General features: G+C 38.3%; 1 protein-coding gene across 7 annotated transcripts; it reads right to left on the bottom strand.

Annotated features, from left to right (window-relative positions):
• Window positions 1-31: 31 nt before the first annotated feature.
• On the bottom strand, window positions 32-21284 carry LOC131782289 (histone-lysine N-methyltransferase, H3 lysine-79 specific). Of its 7 annotated transcripts, none has more exons than XM_066172731.1 (8): window positions 18902-19280; window positions 17985-18107; window positions 17293-17584; window positions 14805-17029; window positions 2410-2537; window positions 1482-1605; window positions 1209-1306; window positions 32-593 (listed from the first exon to the last, which is right to left on the bottom strand). In XM_066172731.1, exons 4-8 carry the CDS (start codon window positions 16998-17000, stop codon window positions 524-526), a joined length of 2616 nt encoding a protein of 871 aa, XP_066028828.1. In that variant the 5' UTR covers window positions 17001-17029; window positions 17293-17584; window positions 17985-18107; window positions 18902-19280; the 3' UTR covers window positions 32-523. The 7 variants fall into 7 exon arrangements, with proteins under 7 accessions (XP_066028828.1, XP_066028829.1, XP_066028827.1 ...); XM_066172735.1 differs by lacking the exons at window positions 32-593; window positions 1209-1306; window positions 1482-1605; window positions 2410-2537 and adding exons at window positions 9616-10951; window positions 12311-12401; window positions 13140-13222; window positions 13399-13519; window positions 14038-14165 and having other exon boundaries at window positions 17985-19275; XM_066172732.1 differs by lacking the exons at window positions 17985-18107; window positions 18902-19280 and adding an exon at window positions 21143-21284.
• Window positions 21285-24944: the final 3660 nt, after the last annotated feature.

The following is a 24944-nucleotide window of genomic DNA, read 5'->3' as shown; positions in this document are numbered from 1 at the left end:
TACTGCAGTCAGAGCAATAATCAGGACGAACGTATTTTTCAATATTTATTTTGTAGGATACTACTACTATCTTAAAATAATGTAATATTGTTTGTTCATGAACAAAACAAACCACCTGAAAAAAATTTAAATCAAGCCCTCTGTAGAAACTAATCCCCCGCCTAGCCCCAATCCATGCCGGTATCTATGTGAGTTTGACCTTCGCGTCTGGAGAACGTTATAGCAAACCTATTTGTTACAAAAGAAACTGTTCTTCAACCTCTTTGGGCAAGTTAGTAGGTATATCCCATCCACGCCATAAAAACGTGTCGTTAAACTGGATTTAAGTGAAACAAACAGAGACCTAAAGAACTGAGAATGTTTCCATACATTTCAAGTAGCGTATTAAAAAGACCCATAATAATTAGTTTGAAATAATTTCGCTTTTATAACTTCTTTTTTGTTTCCAACCACTTTAAGTTATATTTCTAACGTGGCATCTTGATTGTGTTTAGCACTTTGTAGTGGAGAATTCAAGCTTGTATTAACCATCTTGGCTTGGATCTTCTGTTTCGTGACCTTCCACAGGGTGGCGGCACATCGGGCAAGTAAGACTAAAAGCAAAAGAAAAAGAAACTGTAAGATACAGAGCTCTCAAAGTACACTCCTCTAAAGGCGGGAAGAAAAGGAGTGATTATGTTGCAGATAGGGTTAGTTTTGTATCTGATTGGTCGAGATGTAGTTTTCTGGACCAATCACAGAGCGAAGTGATGGAAAGCCAACGTAATCCCGGCTACTTGTGACACTCGTTCAGAATTACTCATAACCAATAAGAATTCAAAGTCAGGAAAGTGCGCGAAAAAGTGAATGACCAAGCCGAAATTGCTTTTAGTTTTGTACTTGATTTTTTGAGAAGCTGGCTCGAGTTTCCTGCCAAACCAAAGTTATCCTGGATTTCTTTCGACATTGACGAACAAACTGCCGTTTGATACTGTACCTCATTGCGTAACACAGCACTACACAGAATATCCGGGTTTTATGTTTACATCACTACAGCATAATGGCGTGTTCATTGCATCAAGTAAGAGAAGTCTTGATACATCAACTGACAACTGCGGAAACGGTTTCATGATGACAGCACCACCACCATTACTTAAGTTATACTCTCGTTTATTAATATCCTTTAAAACGTTATGAACAGTTACTTTGGACTATCTAAACATACTTACACGCGATTCTGTATCTTTGCATAAAACATCATTCTAGAGCCACACTCTTTATGAACCTTATGTGAGCATGGCATGATTTGGCCACCGGTGAACACCTCCTGAAATAGCATGCAGAATTTAACGTGTCAGTAACACTCGTACCCAGACATTTTCATTATTAAGAGCTGTCTCCTAGGGCTTCAGACGTCTTTTAAGATCTTTGCTACAAAGCATAAATTCCCACCTGTGTTTGGAGCAATTTAAAAGTGTGGAATATGATCTATATATAATTACCTCAAAGCAGATGCAACAATTGTCAAGTTGTCCTGAGTTCAGCCGACATTTGTGTTTTCCCTCCATTTGCTTCCCCATGCAAACATTGCACACGTCGCAGTGAAAGGATGTGTCCTTGTTTAAGCTGAAACAACAGTTTGATTAAATGAAATGATAGGGCCATCACGTCACTAACGTTATTCTAAGCCGGCGGATGTTTCTCCCAAAGCAAAAACCATTCTATCGTTTTCCTCTTTCAATCTATGTTACGTCTCTTTATGACCTTTTGGAAATTGTTCCAAATGTTGTTGCGCAATGCAATACTTTGCATTACTTCGCTCTCAATAGCACTCGGGATAGATTTTGTTGGCCAGGCACAGTGGCCTCAGTTTCACGAACCGAGATTTTCTTCGCCTGGAGAAATATTCAATAGCACTTAAAGAAACGTTTGGAGCGCACGAGTTAACAGTACTTATAACAGCCTTTGTTGTATTCCCTTAAAACTATCTCTTTTAGGTTTAAAGAAAACAATACGTTCTAAAAAGGATTTTGACTCTGCATATAACTGGATGTTTTGAATGTATAGCATACGGGATAATGAACGTGTCACTAAGTCGTTTTATATAATAAGCTCAGTTCTGCATGCATTCTGGTTGGTTCTCACTTATGTTCTATTGGAGAACAGACGTATAGATGACGTCATCATTAAACTTTTTTTTTAATTCTTTATCATATAAAACAAATAGATTCCAAGTTGCCGTGCGTTCAGTAATAGATCACAGAGGACGTCAAAATGTGGTCAGAACATCAGTGACACACTCGGCTGCGCCTCGTGTGCCACTTTTTTGTTCTGACCACATTTTGACGTCCTCTGTGATCTATTACTGAACAGACGCATGGCAACTTGGAATCTATTGGTTAAGTATAATTCAATTGAAAAACAACTTACCGGCAGATTTTACACTTCTCACAGTGGAAAGGGTTCTTGTCAATACACATAAAAAGCTTACACTTTGGGCAGAAATATTCTGACAATTTTACGCCACAGCGTTTGCAGGTTTGACTTTCTTTGTTTATCTGAATTAGATTAGAATATCATCAGTCAGAGGGTGTTACGTTAAAAAGTGATTTTTAATGTCAGAATGATGCAAAGAATTTGTTTATCCCTCTATCAGTTTAGCTACACATTGCGTCACAAGCAATATCTAGAGCAATTTATATAGAGGTATGATTTAAACAGTTGCCTATTGGAGCCAAGTTCTCTTGTTTCAACTAAGTGACGATAATAACCCAGCATATGACATTGATTTCCCGTAATAGAAGTGTAGGATCAAGCTAAAAGCCTCGCACCAACTTCTCACCCAATCAGATGCCAAACCAAAACCAGTGGAGACCTGGCCAAAATTATTTTCCCGCTTTGATTGGCCTTCGTGCTTACAAGAAATTCGTTTTCAACGTCGCTCAAGCCGAAGGCTTTCTATTGCTCTTGGTTTTCTGATTAATCTGAAGTTAGATGTAATTCACCCCCGTGGGATCTTAACGTCAAGTATTTTGGGATAAAATCGGGTTTTTTATGACTTTGTTTCTCTAAGCTACTTCATTACGACAAGATTCCAAGAATGCAAAAGATACTCACCTCTTCTTCGCGTCCACAATTTCCGCACTTGACATGCGTCGCATGACGTGCCTTCTTATCATTAGCAGGGCATGTCCCCGATAAATTGTGACAGCGTTCGCATGGATAAAACACTCCGCAACATGGATACTTGACAGTACAACGTCTCTGGTAGTGCTCACACTGCCAGGGCGGAGTCTCCTGAAGTGGAAGGCTCTCCTCTGCGGTTCTGTCTTCTCTCATTCTTGTTTCCCTTTCTCTTCGCTTTTTCAATTCTCTTTCCATTCCCTCTCTATTTCCTGTCTCTTCTCTTTCTCTCATTTCTCTCTGTTCTGTCTGTGCATACTCTATCATCAACCCGCTTCTTTCTAAGACTGGTGAACGGGGGAGGCTAAAAAGTGAGGATGAGCTGCTATTTCTGGTAATAGGACGCTGGGTCCAATCGTTTGAATCCCTGTTGCTCACTGACATTCTGTACGATTGCAATGGCACACTCCCTGTGAACTTTGTGTAAGCTGAACTCGTCCTGAAATAACGAGCAGAATAAAAAGTGTCAATAACACTCGTGCAGAAAGGTACACGTATTCTCGTCTGCGTTCTTTTATGTTACGTTTCTTAATGAACTTGTTTTCCTTACTCAAAATCTTGTGAGGCAATGCATAACTGTGCATAAATTAAATTACAAGCCAGCGTTACAAAAAGGATATTCAAGAATCATGAATCCTTTGAATGTATTTTAAAAAACTTGAAATATTAAAAGTTTTCTTAGTTGTAGTGTACATTGTGTTATCATTAAGTGTAATTCGTTTGTCCCTACGAGCTGCCTTTTTTAAGGAAAATGTTTTTGAAAGTTTTTACTGCGAAGATTGCGTTACGCGTTACAACCAAATTTACCCATTTTTATCATCTAGTCATTTTAATGAAGACGTATGACTAAACAAAACAAGGAAAGTTTGTCTATCACCCTAAAATGGGTACGGTGATTGTGCTACTCATCTAATATATTTGAAAATCTTGTTCGTGCTTCCCTATGTCTCAAGGCAAGGGGAAAATTATTTCTAAATAATATTTTACAAAAGTTACGAAGAAAACGAGTAGTGCTGAAATCTAGTAGCACGAAACGAGAGCGACAGAAATCATAGAAAGAAATTATTTTGTGGGGTTCAAAATTTGGTAGATGAATCAGTAGATTTGAGACTAAATTAAAATAATCGCCCATGTGGATTCAGACTAATAACTTACTTTCCTTGGTTATAACTATCCTCTGTTTGCGCTTGTGACAAGCACAAAACTCTTGAAGAAGGTAATTTCGTTGTCCTTAGAGTGGTCTTTAAAGCCGAAAATTCAGAGTTGATCCTTAAAAATTCGTGGATTAAATATCCAAGAACAACTGTAACATCCACAGCACCTGACGCAAATATCTTAAAAGATTTGGTAGGTCGAAGCGCTTTTCTTGTTCCTTTCCTGTCAATCATTCGTTTAGGCCGAGGAGCACTAGTGACGAGTTGATTGCCGGAAAGCCGGATGTTGTCGGGTCGGCTATTCCAATATGGCGGACTATTCCTGTAACACCATTTACGATTTACCAACGGTCAAGCGACGTGATTGAACTAGACATGAACATTATAACATGCTTTTCATGTAAAGAATACATTGTTGAGTTTAAATCAAGGAAATTTCGCTAATTCTTTTGTGGCTGTTTCGCCCTCGACGATCTCAAGTTTCTTGTTCAGCGGAATTTAGCTTAACACTGTAGCAGCTAAGACCTACGCTTGCAAAGGGTAAACAAAACTTATGAATGGTATCGCCACTATAATGCCCTTATCATAGTGCTACTGGTTAGAAAGATCTCCAAGATGAGATTTCTACTGTCTTGTCCTTTAGCCGGTAGGATCTCAGGAGGCTTTAAAAAATACTACCGGCTAGAGGTACAGCTTGCATATTTAGTCAACTTTGCCCAATTGTTACTACGCCTTTGTACGGTTTGCTTCACATTTTACTTTTTCTGCACTCCAAATTAGCCTTACAATCCGTTGAGTCACTTTTTTCAAGGATATGTTTCCATTTATTTCTTTATTTGGCCTTGTACCCCTAGCTGGTAGGATCTTGAGGCTTACCGACTAGAGATACAGCTTGTATATTTAGTCGACTTTGCCCAATTTTTATAACCGTTTGCTCCACAATTTACTTTCCTGCACTCCAAATTGTAGTCTTACACTCCTTGGAATCATTTTATTTTAAGAATTCATTTCATTTCTTTTTTATTGGATCTTGAACCTGTAAATAGCTAGTAGGATCTGAGGAGGCTTAGGAAATACCACTGGCTACTGGTACAGCTTACATACTAGTCGACTTCGCCCAATTTTTAATACAGATAGCTTCACATTTCACTTTTCTGTCCTTCAAATTTGTCTTACAGTCCTTGGAATCACTTTTTTCAAGAATACATTTCCATTTATTTTTTTTCCTTTGGTCTTGTACCTCTAGCCGGTAGGATCTTAAGAGGCTTAGAAAATACTAGAGGTACAGCCTGCATATTTAGTCAACTTTGCCCAATTTTTATTACCGTTTGCATACTGTTAGATATCATTGAAAATACCAAAGGAAAAGGTTAATTGGGTGAATTAAAGGCATGTTCAAGATGACTTGATTTTCGTATTTCAGACAATGGTTGGCCTTACCAACAATGCTTCTGATCAAACATAAATATCATGATAGAGACCATTCCTTTCTAAGAAATTCCACTCATACTTATGCAGAGTATTACATGACAAAGTTCAGTAAATCTGGTTGACATGTTCAAGTCTAAAGTGAATTTCATCTAAAACTGGTTTGATTTGTATTGAAATAAATCCACAACCAAAGAAAATATGAATCAGACTACCCTATTTATTTGACTATAAGCCAAGCAATTTTTACACAAATTAAAACTGAAGTGAAATAAAATTTGGGCTCTAGAGGGGGTCTCAACTTATAGCCAAATAAATACAGCAGTTTAAAATTTATCTTCTTGAAATTAAATGTAATATAATATAATATTGAATATAACAATGTTAATGATAGCTCGAGGTTAGGATAGATTACAAATGAATAGGGCCAAATTATGTACTTGGAGGCTTCAATTTGCAACAAAATTGAGCTGTTTTTGTATGATTCAAAATTGAGCATTCTCCTTCCCCTTTCAATCATGTTTGTAAACAAAGAAGTACTGGACTGCTCAGCAAGAGAAGGGATCATAGGAAAGGATTAAGGGTTGCGATTGGCATGCAATTAATTCATTGATGCACAAAAACTGCCTTGTTGCAGATTGTAAAAGTCAATGAATGGTATGGGGTATGATCAGGGAATGATGTATGTAACTAATATACAAAGAATGAGATATGCTCATAAAAATTGAAAGTTGTCAATAATACAGTGAATGTTGCTATAGCTGTTCATTGATAATTTGATGTATACATCATGTTGTTGTGAATATCTAAGTTAATTATATTTTATGTGAATTGTATGTTGAAATATGGATAAAATGAATGGGGTATGATTTAAAAGTGATATGATATTGTAAGATGCAAAAAATGAGATGATAAACAGTGAATGTTTTTGATACAGTGAATGTTGATGTAGTTGTTCATTGATAACTTGATGCATACATTATAAATATGTGAGTTCATTTTATGTTATGTTGATTGTATGTTAAAAAATAATACCAAATAAAATGAGATTCTATTCAGTGTAATTTACTGTGTTAGAGGAAAATTGATCCTTTCAATAACTCAACAAAACCCAGTAAAGGCATATTAAGATTCTTCTCTATAGAACATTCAGACCTCAGAAGAGCACAAAGACTTAATCTGCAAGCATGCTTTAGAATGTGATTCTTAACACAAGCAAAGTCAATCTCTTGTGAAGAATGATCAATTTAAAAATGAATATCATTCTTGGGTGAAGGACAAAAACTCTTGTGGGAAGACTCAGAAAGTGACATTCTTACTAGACAAATATTGTGTCTTTAGGGAAGAGCAGTAATTCTACTGATAAGTTCGCACAAAAAATAAGATTCTGCTTAAATGGATATCATCTTGGGAGGAGAGCAGTGTTTCTTCTCAGAAGAATACCTCATTAACTGGTTCTAGGCAAAAGAATTTTGTTCTTATGGGAAAAACCTTACTAAAAACGAAAATGTAAATTTACCCTTGTAAAAAGTGATTCCAAGGAGTGTAAGACTAATTTGGAGTGCAGAAAAGTCAAATGTGGGGCAAACTGTAGTAAAAATTGGGCAATGTCGACTAAATATGCCACCTGTACCTCCAACTGGTATTATTTTCTAAGCACCCTAAGACTGATCCTACCAGCTAGAGGTTCAAGACCAGATAATTTTTTAATTTATCTTTATAAATAGAAATGTGTTCTTGAAAAACGTCAAAGGAGTGTAAGACTAATTTGGAGTGCAGAAAAAGTAAAATGTGAAGCAAACCGTAGTAACAATTGGGCAAAGTTGACTAAATATACAAGCTGTACCTCTAGCCGGTAGTATTTTTTAAAGCCTCCTGAGTTCCTACCGGCTAGAGGTACAAGACAATAGAAATTTCATCTTAGGGATCTTTCTAACCAGTAGCACTATGACAAGGGCATTATAGTGACGATACTATTCATAAGTTTTGTTTACCTTTGCAAGTGTAGGTCTTAGCGGCTACAGTGTTAAGATAAAACTCTACTGAACAAGGAACTTAAGATCGACGAGGTTGAAGGAAACAGCCACACAAAATTTAGTGAAATTTCCTTGATTTAAACTCAACAATGTATTCTTCACATGTGAATTATCTCTGATAATCACCCAACCCGGAAACTCGTCACTAGTGCTCCTCGGGCGTACCTCTAACCAGACACAACTAGCCACAACTGGGCGACGTTCTTGACCCAGTTTCTGACGGGTATTTTTTCTACGCGCACCGTTATAAAATAACAATCCCATCCTCTCGCTAAATCACGCTGGGTAAACCGGAAAGCAAAAGGCAGACGACCGAAGGGAGATCTAGGAAAAGCCTCTTCCGAGAAGGAAACATTCCAAAAGAGTCTTCTGGAAGAAAGGAGCAGACAGATGCTGCTCTCATGCAGTATATTTGCTTGCTTTGAGATGATGCTGGTTTTGCAGTCTGACCCCAAGTTTTGGGATGGTTGTGCTGATGCAGTCAACGAGACTTGTAATTCTTCAAGGACAGATTTATAAAACTTTTACAGAATAGCAGTGAATTGATTTTAGAACACCATCCTTTGCTATAAATTCCATTATCCTCTTTAGCTAGAAATTATCTGGTGTGTTTTGATTTCAGCAAGCTCAATAACACTTTTTAACTTTCTTGCTTGGGGAACTCACCGCTGGTTCTTTTGCCTTTAGGTAGCAGTTGTCAAACGAGGGTGACAAGCACTTATCTATACATTTCAAGACGTGATTAAAGGCAGAGGAGGCCTTTCAAATTGGTTGTTTCTAGTGGACTTGACTTTGGTGAAGTTCAGCCCAGCAGCACTCTACAGATGTCAACTGCACCCACTCTTGATAATCCTTTGTCCCCTATTTTTCAGTTTTCTTCATGTAAGGGTACAAAACCACTTGCTCACAGTGTTAGCGATCTGACCAAATATTTTGTTGCAAGCTTCAAATGTGGAGTGTCATCAATGTTATGCTCCCAGATTCCGTGTCAGTTGTTTAATATAGCTGTTATGGAAAGTGGGGGACATGAATTCCTTCAATATGTCATAGCAAACATAAGGAAAGCGAAGCATTTGGCTTTATCTCTGGGACTTATATGCATGTGGTCTTCTAGGACTTTGCTTCATGGGTGGGTAAAGGGCAAGAATGGTTGTTAGCCAATGATGAAATCGACCTCATCTTTGGATATTAAAAAAACTTGGAATTACCCGGTCTTACCCAGTAATTATTTTTTCATGTCAATAGTATTTGGTAATAGATGTAGATTATGCATGAAGGGAAACAGTTTCCTCCTAAGCATAAATATGGTATCTTCAAAAGTAATTTGTTCACTCCGGCTAGTCATGAATGAATGTAGCCACCTCGCATCTTCCACTGGAACTGCTAGGTGTTGATGTAGAGGAATTCAATATAACAGCTACCACTAAAGTATTAAATGAAGGGCGGGGAAGGGACTAGAGTTCTAATAGAAGCAGGCTACATGTTGTTAGCAAACAAATTTGAATACACAGGTACAATTACCATGCAAGTATTTTATTTATTTGTTTTGGGGGGAGGGATCTGGAAAGCAATTGTTCAAACTAAAACATTTTAACCATATTTAATTATCTAAAGAACTACATACCATGACAACTAAGATGTAGATGAAAAGATATTTTGTTGGCACCCAATCTTCCTGCTTCACTCTTGGAATGATGAATGAGCTAATTAAGGACCTTACTGCATGATTCAGAGGTGATATTGTGGGGAGAAATTAGATGCTAATCACTCTTAAGGGTTAAAGGGTTAAGTGAAGAAATGGCCCACTGCGGTCAGAGCAATTATCAGGACAAACGTACTTTTCAATATTTATCTTGTAGGATGCTACTACTATCTAAAAAATGTAACATCGTTTGTTCATGAATAAAAGAAATCGCTTGATAACAGTTTAAATCAAGCCCTCTTTAGAAACTAATCCTCAGCCTAGCCCCACTCGCGCGGGTATCTATACGAGTTTGACCTTCGCGCGGATCATACAAATGAAAAGTTGAGACTAAGTTGACAAGTAATAACGGGTACGTTCTTATGTCAGCCGTATTCCCAAATCGTTAGGTAAATGTCCCTTTTATCGAGTGTGTCGTATTTCCTATGTTATTCGTATTTCCTATGTTATTTCCAATCTTATATAGTTGTTCCTTTCTTAATGTATTATATTTGTAATACTTAATTTTGGAACCACTGGCAATGACGAAAAAGTAGAAGAGTTCGATCGGGTCGTCAAGAATTAAACTTGCCGTAAATTTATTGCTGGTGCGCCGGTTATACCCTCAGTCTCGTCTGAAGAACGTTATAACAAACTTACTTGTTACATAAGAAACTGTTCTTTAGCCTCCGTCAACGAGCTATATAGTTATATCCCATTCACAGCAGAAAAACGTGTAGTTAACCGAGTTTAACTCAATGAAAATCAGAAACGGAACCTTCTTCTTGTGAAGAAAACAATCTGTTTTTTTAACAAGACAGCCATAAAACATGTTCCAGCTTTGGTGTGAATGCGGTATTGGTCTCGACCATTTGCGAACCTAATTAATATAAAAATATACTAATAAAAAATATAAAAATATACTAATAAAAAGTATAAAACTATACTTGTAAATAATATTAAAATATACTTATTATAAATGTATGAGGACTTATCACAATTAATTTGAAATAACTATCGCTTTTATAACAGTTTTCTCCTTTTTTGTTACTAACCACGTCAAGCAATATCTTTACTGAGGCATCCTAATCGTCTTCAAGAATTCTTCTCTCTCTGGTAAATATGCACGTATAATTGTCAGACGAGATAGTACCAGTGAAGCTCTCATGATACTAGGATGGTCTAACTTAGAAACTATCAGAAAAAGGAACAAGTCTATTTTAGTCTACAAATGTCTTAATAATAATAATAACTTTATTTATATAGCGTCTATATCACTAATTGCTCTAGGCGCTTAACAATATCACAAAATGTATTTAAAAAACTAAAAAATCTAACAACTACATATATAAGCATGGAAATTAATCAGAATTATATTTACAAATCAAGAAAGGCTTGGCGAATTAAATATGTCTTTAAGTGTTTTTTGAAAGAATTCAAGGAATCGGCATTTCTTAAGGATGCGGGTATGCTGTTCCATAATTTAGGTCCTGCAATAGAAAATCTTCGATCACCATAAGACTTAAGCTTAGATCTCGGGACTTGAAGTAACTTATTCGAAAAAAAACACAAAGAGTAGGAGCTGGTACAAAAGCTGAGCAAATTGGATATATAACTTGGTGAAAGTCCATTGATAGCCTTATATACTAACAATAAGATTTTATAAGTAATACGGTATTCAACAGGCAACCAATGTAAATCTATTAAAATGGGAGTTATATGTTCATACTTCTTTGTGAATGTTACAATGCGCGCTGCCCTATTCTGAACTAGCTGTAGGCGGTTTAAGAGAGCTTTAAGTAATCCATGAAGAATCGCATTACAGTAGTCCAAGTTAGTGGTCACAAAAGCATGAATAATTGCTTCAGCAGATTCACGATCCAAATATGTTCTTATCTTACTAATATTAGTTAGATGGAAATGACATGTTTTGCATATCTTTTTAATGTGGTCTTCCATATCAGCACTGAGATCGAGTATCACTCCAAGATTGCGAACAGAAGTGGACGGTTGAATAGTTTCACCCCCAACACGAACGAATTCCAATGAGGGACAGGGCCGATAACGTGAACTGAATAGAAGCAGCTCGATTTTTTCCTCATTTAGCTTAAGACCATTGAAAATTAGTGTCCTCATTCTTTCTGACTATGTTACAAGAAACCACAGCTTCATTAGTTACAATCCACGAGGGGGTGAAAGCATTCATCCTTCAAGACCTTGGGCAGCGTCTTAGAAGGCGTTTAAGCGACTAGCGATGAAACACGATTTTGCATAGATTTTTACAAAGAGCTGATGTTTAAATATTTTCTATCTTGTAATATAGATCTAGTTATTAGTTTTTTTTGTAATATTATAAGGTCTTAGCCTACAAGTGTTCATCAGAATTCGATTATAAACATTGTAAGTTTTTTCTTTTAAGTTTTTCTTAGATCACAAGTTTTTAGACTACAAGTGTTTCTTGTAATTGATTATAATATTGTAATGATTTAAGGTTTATACAGGGCCCTCTGAACAACAGCCTCGTAGCTGAATGGGGCCACCCTGTTTTAAATAGAGTTCACTGACTTACTCTTCCTTTCGACAATTACGGGAAATTTTATTTCACTTTATTTATCTTACGCTGTAAGTTTACTTAAACTTTCTCATGCATTTGCAACCTAGTACAAATATTCTACGTTCATTTTCCTGTTAGCACTGATTCCAAACTGATTATAGAAGGATTAAAAGCGTTTCATTCGTTATCTTTTACTCTAGTATCAGATGAAACGTTGACAAGCAGTGCAAAGTACACATTTTTTGATGCTGATAGTTTAAGCACTCGGTAGAAGAGAATTCTAGCTTGTATTCACCATCTTGGCTTGAATCCTCTGTTTCCTGAGTCTGAGAAGTTACTGCGGGAGCTGACCATACAAAGGGTGCCGGCATATTGGGCAATTACGTCTGAAAGCAAAAGAAAAGAAACAGTGAGATGCAGAGCCCTCGAAGCAAACTTCTCTAAAGGCGGGGAAAAAAGGAGTGATCTAGTCGCGGATGGGTTTCGTTTTGTATCTGATTGGTCGAGATGTGAGTTTTCGAGACCAATCACAGAGCGAAGTGAAGGAAAGCCAATGCTGTCCCGGTTGCTTTTGACACTCGATTAGAATTGCTCACAACCAATAAGTATTCAAAATCAGGAAAGCGCGTAAAAACGTGAATCACCAAGCCGCAATTGCTTTCAGTTTTGCACTCGATTTGTTGAGAGGCTGGCGCGATTTTTCTGCAAAACCAAAGCAATCCTGGATTAGTTTCAATACTCAACAAAAAACTGCCGTTTGATACTGTACCTCATTGCGTAACACAACGCTACTTGTTACACCCACAGAATATATGGGTTTGATGTCTACATCCCTAGAGCGCAATGGCGTTCTCATGTCACCAAGTAAGAGAAGTCTTGGTATATCAATTGACAACTGCGGAAACGGTTTCATGATGACAGCATCGCTCTTCCAAAGGACGAACGCCGTTGTCCCGTTTCATATTTGGAAACTTTATTGATGATATGTGATTATCATAGTAATTATCGTTTATCATCATGATCATCACCACTATTTCTTAAGTTATACTCTCATTTATTAATATCCTTTAAAAACGTTATGAACAGTTGCTATAAACTATTTAAGCATTGATAAGCATACTTACACGCCATTCTGTATCATTGCAATGGCACACTCCTTGTGAACCTTGTGTGAGCATGGTAGGATTTGACAACCGCTGAAAGCGTCCTGAAATAGCGTGCAGAATTTAACGTGTCAGTAACACTCGTACCCGAAAATTTTCATCATTATCAGCTGTGTGTCCTGGGGCTTTTTTTCATCAATCAAGATCATTGCTAAAAAGCGTAAATTCCTGGCTACGTGTTTGAAGCAATTTAAAAGTATAAAATATGATCTATAGTTACCTCCAAGCAGATGCAACACTCGTCATGTCCTGAGTTCGGCCGACATTTGTGTTTTCCCTCCAGTCGCTTGTCCAGGCAAACATTGCACACGTCGCAGTGAAATGATCTGTCCTTGTAAATACTGAAAAACAGATTGGTTAAATTAAATCCAAACCGGCGGATTTGTCTCTTAAAACTTTTGTTTTAGCAAAGCAAAAGCTCTTGGAATGCTCTTTGCAAAGGTGAAACAGGCCAGTGTACAACGCATCGTTTCCTTCTTTCAACGTATGGTACGTCTCTTTATGACCTTTGGAAAATTGTTCAAAATCTTGTTGCGCAATGCAAAACTTCGCATTACTTCGCCCCCGGTAGCACTCGGAACAGATTTTGTTGGCCAGGCAGAGCTGGAGAAATATGGAATATGGCCTGTAGAATTATGAAATAACACTTAAAGAAATTTTTAGAGGGCCTACGAGTTACCAGTAAATAAAACAACCTTTATTGTATTCCCTCGAAACTATATCCCATTGATTTAAAGAAAACAATACATTTTAAGAAAGATTTTGGCTCCGCACATAACTTAATGCTTTCAATGTTTAGTATACGAGGTAATAAACGTGTCTATGAGTCGTAGTATATTTCAATCGAAAAACAACTTACCGGCAGATTTCACACTTCTCGCAGTGGAAAGGGTTCTTGTCAACACCTGTAAAATGCTTACATTTTGGGCAGAAATATTCTGACAATTTTACGCCACAGCGTCTGCAGGTTTGACTTTCTTCATTTATCTGAAATAAATTAGAATATCATCAGTCAGAGGGTGTTATTTTTAAAAGTGTGATTTTTTTAAAATTTCAGAATGTTTCAAAGAATGTGTTTATCCTTCTAATATTTTAATTAAACATTGCGTGCAGTAAATGCATCGTTAGTAATATCTCTGACAATTTGTGTAGAGGCACGACTTAAACAGCTGCACACTGGAGCCAAGCTCTCGTTTCAACTGAGTGACGAAAATAAACCAGCATATGACATTGCGTTCCCGTTATAGAACTGTTTGATCAATCTAAAAGATTCGCACCAACTTCCCACCCAATCAGATGCCAAACTATAACCAGTGGGGACCTGGGCATAACTGTTCTTCCGCGCTTGATGCCAATTACATGATATCACCATCTTCTCAATGGGTCGTTGTAAGTTTTTCCTTTGATCTGATTGGATTTCATGTTCTCAAGGAATTTCGTTTTTACGTCACACAAGCTAAAGGCTTTTTTATTGATCTTGGTTTTCTGATAAATCTGAAGTTACATGTAATTCACCTCTATAGGATCCTAACTTCACGTCTTTTGAGATAAAATCTAGTTTTTATAACTTTGTTACTTTAAGCTTCTTCAGTACGAAAAGATTCTAAGTATGCAAAAGATACTAACCTCTTCTTCTCGTCCGCAATTTCCGCACTTGACATGCGTCGCATGATGTGCCTTTTTATCATCAGTAGGGCATGTCCCCGATAAATTGTGACAGCGGTGGCACGGATAAAACACTCCGCAACATGGAAACTTGACACTACATCTCCGCTGGTAATGCTCGCACTGCCATAGTGGAGTCTCCTGAAGTGGAAGGCTCTCCTCTGTGGTCCTGTTTTCTCTTACTGTTGTATCCCTTTCTCTTCGTTCTTCCAATTCTCTTTCCATTCTCTCTCTATTTTCTCTTTCCTCTCTTTCTCTCATTTCTCTCTCTTCTCTTTCTCTCATTTCTCTCTGTTCCCTCTCCCTCCTTTTTCTCTCCTCTTGTTCTCTCATTTCCCTTTCTTCTCTCTCTTTCCTTTCTCTTGCCTCTCTTCGCCTCTTTTCTCTTGTATCCATATGTCTTTGTGCCACCTCTCTCTGCTTTTTGGTTCGTTCTTCTCGCTCTTTAAGAATTCTATCGATTTCAGCCACTTGTTGTTCTAGAGAAACCAGTGAAGGGTCCCTAAGAGATAATGAAGCAAATGAACCCTCCTGTTGATTATTGAATAGGCCATGGCTCCTCAAGCTTTCCTCTCGTCTCTCTGCATAAACCATTTCGGATGAAGTCAAACCACTATTTGCCTGGGTATCTCTCTTTGCTTGGGTATCTTCATAGGAGGACCTGTACCTGTTGAAGTCCCCTACGCGTTCTTGTTCATAGCTGCTTAACACATCATAAGTGGAAGTAACTGAGGCTGCACTTCCTGAAGTCGTGCTTGAAGAGAATTGCCAAGTGGTAGTCGGAAAATTTGGTGCGGTAACGGCTGGATATCTCACGGCGGGCGCCAATGGTCTGACTCCAAGTGAAGGTGATGCTGTCTGAGTCTCATTTCCTGCAGAAAAGTCTTCAAAACTTGAAAAGCTCGTTTGATGTTTGATACTTGGCAAGTTTTCATTCCAGTGAAGCGAGTAAACGCCTCGGCTGAAGCCACCAGTACTGGGGAGCTGTCCCCTCATTTGTGTCACAGGCTGGTAGTTCACTGGCATTGGATCTCTGTACCGTGGACTCGCCGCCCTGAAATATACATTCTCTGGCATCAACCCGCCTCTTTCTGGAGCCGGTGAGCGGGGGAGGCTCCAAAGTGAGGAGGAGCTGCTATTACTGCTTATAGAGTGCTGAGTCCAATCGTCTGAGTGCTTATCGCTGGCTCGCATGTCATAACTTTCTACAAACGAGCTCTGTGGAAGACTCGGATCTGTTGAGTGCCGGGCGAGAAAGTTTTGATTAATACCAGTTGTCTCCAAGGATGGTATCTTCCCATCATGGTTGTTTGTTTCAAATGTGTTAAAAATCATTGGATTCTGCAGAAGTATCTTTGGTCTTGCTCCTTCACTTGTAGCTTCACCATCTCTTTCCGCTGAAAGCTCGGCATTGTTTCCAACTTCAAAGCTGTTAGTCTTTTGCAGTTCTTTAGCTTTCTTCTTGTCATTTCTGGTGTTGGAATTTCCACAAGAACTATCATTATTGCTGTTGATACTATTGCTGTTGGCTAGGAATCCATCATTGCTCTCAGCACTAGAGTTGCCCGTGTCTTCATCAATGCTGCACTGTGAGTCAAATCGCAAGCTGACGTTTAACTCTTCAGTTAGAGACTCATCAGTTTCATCTGACTCCACAAATGTTTCGTCTTCTTTTGGACGTAGAGTGGATTGAATTGTGCAACTTTTAGCAGAAACGCCATTGTTGCTGGCAAAGTTTTTTCCACCATCGTAACTATTGCTCCCCTTATGATTATTAAGATATTCAATTTCACAGTTTTCATCACAGTTCCCATCATTGTCATCGTCATTAACTCCGTCATCATCTTTGTTCTCACTGCCTTCCTCGCTATTTCTAATAACATCATAATCATCATTAATATCATCGTCACCACCACCACGATCGTCATCGTCATTAGAACTGCTCGTGTTATTATTGGCTGCTTCATCTCCCTGTTTGTCTTCTTCTTCAGAGTTAGTGTCTTGGCTAACGATGTCTTGGTGATGTGCATACCCATCAAGACGAGAACGGACTCTCATGCCGTCCTCCCCTCTACTTCGATGATCCAGGGGTATTTTCGAGTATTTCGAGCTCAGTCGGGGGCTAGACTGGATCGGTTCTTCGGGAATATGTTCCATGGTGTTTTGCTGATCCGTGGCTGCCACAGCTTCTAAGATAAGTACATTTTGTTAGCTGAGGCCTTTGAACATAATTTTCATCGCTGGGAATATATACAAACAATTAAAGTAAAATAAATCAAATGACAAAACGTTCAATCAAAAGCAGGAGCGAGGCTGAGGCATTATACTTTTGGTTCAATAGGAAGGTCGAGATAACAGGCCGGGGGGGGGGGGGGGGGGGTGGGGAGTGACATATAAAAAGAGATGAATGGTCAAGATCGAAGGGAAAAGTGACTGAAAAGACTCTTACCAAAGTTCTTTTCATGTCTCTCTTTCTGTAGCTCTCCAATAAGACGGTAATTTGCAACTGTTAGATTTCTTTTCGCAAAGTCACGTTCATATAGAATGCGACCGTAATCTTCTTTTAACAAACGACAGTAACCGTCTTCATTGAAGAATTTTTCCCCGTGCCATGCACATTCACCCGATGATGAATGTCCAACCTCGCTATCCAGGAGAACAACTTCCGTTCCGTTGGTCGCCGTGTCTGGTTTTGTATGTACGGCTCTTCTCTTTGGCTTTCAGTACTTTAAACGATGTCACTAAAATCAATGAAATAGAATCCCACTAAGAGAGCAGTCATTATTATCACCCGGGGGAGGAGTTGAGGAATTTGGGGGATCACGTGGTTTCCAGAGGAAATAGATGACGGGGATCGGTCTTTGCTAACAAATTATATGGGGGGGGGGGGGGGGGAAGGGACTAAAGAAAACCGACTGCCAATTAACTGCAAATGAGGAGGGATGTCATAAGAATCGTTGTCATAAGAATATTACAGAACCTCATGGGGGAGATCCAGTTAATATTATCGTAATACAACCAAAATCCTCTGTCCCCCCTCCCCAGGTGATAATAATTACTTAAACCGTTCTATTGTTAAATTTACTCTAATAGATCAGTTTGTAATCTCTTGTTTACTAACATTGGAAATACGCTACCAACCTTGGTCGTACAAGTTTAACCTGTCATTTCTTTCTGTTTTTCATTCTGAATTGTAAGAGAACTTTTGCGGGCTCTGAAGCTAAATATGAGCAATTGAAACACACAGAGCACCACACCTGACAACTACAGCAAAAACAGTAACAAAAATACATTAAGGGGAATGTTAGAAAAATTTCACAACAACGAGTAACAACATAATCATACAACAATATTGACAATAGCGAAACTGCAAGCCTACGCAGTTTTCAGAATTTTATTCCTAGTTAACAGATGTGATAAAATATTTTATCTATCCTTTCAAATTCTATTTACGATTGTCACATTCGTAGTTGAGACAAAGTCCAAAGTCGTTGATCCTGTAGTTTAATCCGATGTAAATTTAAATTTTTGTCACGCTAATCATTACGCACTGATGACATTTGTTTACATCACAAATTCAAATTAGCATATTAAATCACGAGTTAAAGTAAAATTTAAATTAATCGATATATTGAAAACATCAATCGATGGATCAATCGTTTATGAAAGAGTGAAAAGTTTCTTTGCCATACATTTTAATGGCTTACTTATTTGCAGTGTCATTTCTTTTGAGGAACACCGTCGTTGTGAATACACCTTATAAGATCGGCCTAAGTTTTAATCTGTTATTTTTAATAATCCATGACAACCCTTTTCATCATTAACTATACTTGTTTCCCTTTTGTATCTTTTTTGCCTTTTTTGGTTTTTCTCTTCCATTGCCAAATATTATTCGAACTTTTCCCTCAGATTTACGACTTCTTTTGACAACTTAAAATTCCCGATGTGGCTCTTTTTGGAGGGCTGTGGCCAACATCTCAGACATGCTCGAATTAATCATGCAATCTTCTGAGAATCATTTTCAAAAAAATAAAGTTAATGGAAATGATAGAACTTACTTTCGCTGAATATAAACACGCTTCCGCGAGAATGTTCTCCGTTTGATTGTGATACTACGGTACACTTACTCCCTTTTTATATACATATTTAAAGAGCCATTGCATCATTTTTGATTGCGTCATTTTGAAGTTTTGTCATGCACTATTCTTGACGCTGTGTAAGCCTTGTGATCATGCAAATTTTGAGATTGGAAGGAACTAGTGCTATGAAACAATACAATAAAGGCGGACTCAGCGATGTTTCATGTGAAAATTAAGCATTGACCATTTACGCCGGGAAACTTATCAACCCACTGTACTTCATTATGCATACGGTTTCTAATTTTTATGAAAAAAATGGTGACAAGAGTAGTTCATGGATGAAACTAGGACTTTTTTAGAACAGTACGGCGTTATACAGAAATCTTTCTGCATTTGGTCCATTAACTTTTGGGAAATTTTACCAGACGTAGACTCTGACGTAGCGTAAGTCTCTAAAGGAAGCCTTAGTGATAATCGGAGAGACGAATAGTAATGTCGACAAAATCGCTTTGATTTTTAACTTCAGGACAGTTTGGGTAGCGTCTTCGCTGAGCAAGCGACGCAGAAAAAGTGCGGAAAAATCATCGACATGACTGCTCTATCCTGCATAAGCGGTGATTATGTGGATTTTCGAAGAAAATGAAGGCAGCCGAACGAAAGCAAGCGGTGGAGGTGCTAGATGAGAGTTTCCTTATGTCGAATGCCTCGCAATAAATTGCGTGACCAACAAACTCAGACCTGGTGATGCATTGAAACGCAAACCAATTTGACGTAGGACGTTTCACCAAGACGGCGCACGAGTGTCTTAACAATACCAAGGAATTCTTTTATTACAAAACGCTTTCTTACAGATTTTTATCACCTTTTCATTGAAGTAAAACGTGTGCTACTTCTATGAATGTGGATTTGGTGTCGAACGAAGTAACTTGATACATAGTTAAAGATCTTTCTCGACTTATCATGAGTGTGGGACAGATGTCAGGCCAGTGATGAATAAAGTTACGTTTCGAGAGATTTCGTCTGACGGAGACTTCCAAAAAACGTGGGATAACATTTTGGAAATTTACCTGAAAGACTCGACTACGGAAGATGTTGTATACGCCTTCAAAAGAAGCTTGAATGGTACACACAGTAATCGCAGAAAAGAACTCATCGTTTCTATTTTCATAGTAGAAAGGGTATCGCCTTCGCTGAGCTAGCGACACAGAACAAGTGCGAAAAATCATCGACATGACTTCTCTATTCTGTATGAGTGGTGATTTTGAGAGTACTCGAAGAAAATAAAGGCAGTCCAGAGCGAGCAGTGGAGTTATCTTACGTCGAACACCTCGCAATCAGCCAACTGGACAGATTGCGTGACTCATGCCCTAAGAACACACGAACCCGTTATTACGTTAGAACGAAAACAAAGTTGACGTAGGATGATTCACCGTGACGGTGCACGACTTTTCAACGAGATATTTCAACAATACATCAACTTTTCGAAAACAAAGAAACATTGGGTAGTCGCTAAAAATCAGTTTATGTTGGGAAAATTGGTTTAGAAGTTATTAGTATTTAAATTACTTTCGCCTACGTGACCACAACAGAGAAACGTCAGCAGCTGTCAGAAATATGCTTTATCAGCAGATAGTTTCTTTCCCCTTTTGCTGAGAGTGCATGAAACGTACAGAAAACGAATGGACTAACTAATTTACCTCGTGCGGATTCGATTTCCGTATATTGATATCGATCCATGATTTTATTTCCGTAGTTTCGAGAGGCACGTACGACAAATCGAGAAATATATGCATGATTTGAACGAGGGCTGAGTTGGAATATTGACTGTAAATTATATTTTGTTGTAGTCAAAGTATTCACACGAATAATAACGCATTTTTTTTGCTGTAGAAGTGAAATGATGTAAATTATTGATAAAACAAAAATTTGGTAAATGTAAAGCAAGGTAAATAAAAGCTGTTATTTACTTTTCTAATACTTTTTTCTCCGAGCTGTCGAGGATACATAATTCAGACTGCGTTTACGCGTGAGTGAATCATTTGGATCAAAATTTTATCATTTTAAGGTTCCTTTTGCTGGATTTAGCGAGAAAAGAATCGAAAGCATTTCGATCTGTATATAGATGTTACATTAAATGTTAATGAAAGTCGTCGAGCATACACGTCTGTGGAAATGTGATGGTCAGATAATTATTACGGTCAAACATTGGACCGAGCTTACAGTTGGGAAGTTTCTTCCTTGCTCTCGATCTGACACTTTCAAAGCGCCTTCAAGAGAAAGATATCACAGAAACTTCGTCTCCTACTGAACCGTGTTCAGTCTCTGCGACCAAAGAAATCATAGACATGTTTCCCGAACTGGTTGTTTTCATTGCAGCAGATGGGCATCTTTGCGCATGCGCGAGAATAGTTAAAATTTTGCCTGTTCGGCGCCATTCTGGTGTTTTCAGCGCGCTTCCGCGGGTTCGTCACCTTTTTTGTCATATTTTTTTAAGAGGGATAAAAGAGTATGCTAAGTTTAACACCATTCCTAACTCTGTGGATACTCATGGAGTTTACTGGCTCTTCTGATCTGATGAGGATATTTTAAAGATCAAAGTGCGAACAAAACGCGAAAAAAGACCGAAAACTTCAAGTTTGAGATTTGATTTACTGACGATCAAGATGTGCACATGAGACTACAACCCTTGGAGGTTAGTCATAAGATATGGATGTCTTACTTCTATGAATCACGAAGTTGTAGGTGGAGACGATCGTGAGATATCCGGCGGTGAAAGAGGGTAGTGTAGAATTTGATCTTATCTTACTTCAACTTTGAAGTAATATTGCGTTTAGTTCGAGTTGGCCCCCATACTTCAAATCACTTCAAATAACATCGTCTTTCCTTTCTCTTCGTAGTCACATAGGACAGAAGGCTCTAAAAAATGTCTCAGTTTCAAGATTGAGTTCCTCTTACTACAACCTTGGGCGAACTCGTTCTTGGGAGGTTGAGGTGGATTTTTCAAGTCATGACTCACAACCGTCTTTGGCCTTTTCGTACATGGTATGTAGGCATGTGTCTTAACGTCGGTTAAGAAAGACAAGACAGGTTGTCTCAAATACTCGATCCATTATTTTTTTCCGACGTTTTTTCCTGCTACTTTTCTTCGGTGATTATTTAGCGTGAAACCGACACAGGCGCATACCAGCGGTTTCTCGCGTCAAACAAAAATTTACAAAATATGCGCAGACAAATTGCCTCTCTGCTTACACGCGTTACAAAATGATGTCATCCGTTTTGTCGTGCGTTCCTCTTTCTTCGCTCCTCAAAGGTTGAAGTAACAAGACCCTGGGAACGAGGTTGCTATCCCAGATCTCGCTGGATGGAAAAAAAAACGAGCACTTCGCTGAGACCTACCTAACCTCTGCCTTACGTTACGAACAAAGCGACTTAGGGTGAAAGGGTATTCCTGTGATTAGAAACCTTTGACAAAGAGGTGTTTTGGATGTAGATTAGTCTCAAGTTATAGATATCGGTCGTTCTGTTGATAAGAGCCTGCAGAAATACAACATGTGACCTCTACTGGAGCCATAATAGACCGGTCATTATTCACTGCTTAAGGGGGGAGGGGGGGGGAGATTTCGGATGTATCACGATAAAATTTACCTGACTCCTAGGCATGAATAGATTGTGCCTGTAAATCCAGCGAAAGTTGCTTGACAATACACCCAAAAGTTTCTCTAAAGTTGCTCTAAAATTTAAAAGTTGCCACCCAAATTTAGAAAAGTTGCCTACTTTTGAGCGTCATTTTGTTCTAGATTACTACTCAAAACATGACGTCAGGTTGTATGTGTAATTTAACATCATTTGTTGTGATCAATATAATCTTTAAGCTCACCGTAACTAATAATAGAAAGTATTTTCTAATGACGTTTCTAATGAGTAAACATCACAATGTTTGCTATAAATATCATAGTGCTGACTATACACTTTAGACAGTGATCCAGTTTACGCCCTTTATCTTATCTTATCATGACTGAAGCCTCAAGGTAGTCCTCTAGGGCATTGTCTTTTTGATCATCAAACGCATTCTTCAAAAGGCTGAAGACTCTCTCAGCAGATGCGAACTTGGCTGGATGACCAATAACTTCTTTACCACACCTGCCCAGTGTGGAAGTGCGTCACTGTGGGCCGCCCACCATGCCAGCTTTTCTTCTTCATTTGCCATGAGAACACCATCGGCTGCAGCAAGATAGTCAGGTAGCTATCGGGCCAAGTTGGAAATAATATTGTCATTATCAAGAAATGGAAAGTTTCTGAATTCTTCCACGGAGGCAGCCGTTGGATTGAGATTTTGTACTTGCATAGTCCTGCATAGGACAACAAAGCCGTGCAACCTTAAAAGCACGGACTGCAGTACGAAATTTAACGCTAAATTTCTGCTTATAGAAATTAAGCCCTGGTTGGAATCTTTAAGCTGGTTGGAGTCTTAAGCTCAGTTAAGTGATAAAATAGCAGAATTTTGCTCAATAATCGGTTACCTATGTCGACTAGTGACTTATTGGTCAATCTTGCTTTTTAAAAGGTTACTTCCCACCGGGTGTCCATCGGAAGAAATTCGTACTCGTGCTAGTTTTGATAAAATCCAAGCAAACTATACATTAGAGGAAAGTATAACAACAGCAGTTTACGATAAAAATATAATTTATCGAACCTTTCGGGTATCGAATGCCGCAGTGAGAGCAGAATGGCTGCATAGTCTTATTCTCAAAGCGTCAATCAACAATAGAGTAAATATTTTAAATATCACAATGTCCCGACACACTTTCGTTTGTCGTTATCCCTGGACTGTTTTCACAAATTTCACGAAAATCGGTCAAATCAACATACCCAACAACTTCGCTCAAAGTAAATTTTTGCTCCCAAAATCAAAAGCGAGATTTTAGCTCCTAAAGATTCGTAAACAGCCCGCGCCACGCCAGGAAATTAAGGTAAACCATTAGGACAACAGGACCTCCTAGTGTCAATGACAACAAGGCACATAACTGCGTGAACTCGGGCTTCTTACGGAGTCTCGAACTATAATACGCGCTCGGTAAAATATCTAGTGAACTCCCTCAATACTCGTTCCTTGAATCTTGGCTATATGGTGCTGTTATTGTTTTGTTAAGGTAAATGTAAAGTGGAGTTGGACCAGGATTTTTTTCTATATCTGTCGTCAACTTAAGTTTACAATGATCAGATATGTTGGTCTCGGTCTTATAAAGACACATAAATCTACTACAAGGAAACAATTACAAATACCGTCTAGCTTTGTATTTCACTTAATTATCCTTTGATAAACCCTCCTGGAACAATTCAGCCAAACCTTTTCATGCTGTGTGATTTTGTTTAAGTTTATTATCTTTGTACTACGTTTACATTTATGTTTTTCAATTTTTGCAAATTTTCTAACTTCATATGAATGCAACATTGCAGCTTGGAAGACTGTGTTATACTTAGAAGAATACGCTTGAAACCAAATTCCTTCAGTTTTCTGCTCTTGATCCTCAGACATTTCAGAGTTCGTAATGGTATTCTACTGGGTTCCTGATCACGTCTAAATACACGATAAAGTCAACGTAGCTTAACAGTAAATAGCTGATTTGATATTGCATAACCCTCGATAGAACGTTCACTCATAATAGTTCGCTCGTAAATTAATCTCTCATAAAGTTCGCGGACCGCGGGTCTACCCCGAACTGTGTTTACCTTTATACGTGTTCTCAGCGTCTCAGAGGGACGCGTCAGTTGTTGTTTGAACAACCATCAAATATGCAGTAAAATCTACCGATTGACTTTTCTCCATGCACGAGGTTTAAATGGTTTCGAAATGCTAACTATATATCGCAAAGCAATAACTTAACAAAGCCTTCTCATTTTTTTTTTCGACACCTGTAAAGTCTACTTCCAGCTTTTTTCTCTGCTTGGTAATGCAAAAGAGCGCTAGCCACAATAGCTACCTCGAGGCAGCTAAGGATTGAAATGGAGTGCTTGAGCATTA

This window comes from Pocillopora verrucosa, chromosome 9 (genome assembly GCF_036669915.1).
Source record: "Pocillopora verrucosa isolate sample1 chromosome 9, ASM3666991v2, whole genome shotgun sequence".
NCBI lineage: Eukaryota > Metazoa > Cnidaria > Anthozoa > Scleractinia > Pocilloporidae > Pocillopora > Pocillopora verrucosa.
This window is presented reverse-complemented; position numbering and strand designations above follow the sequence as displayed.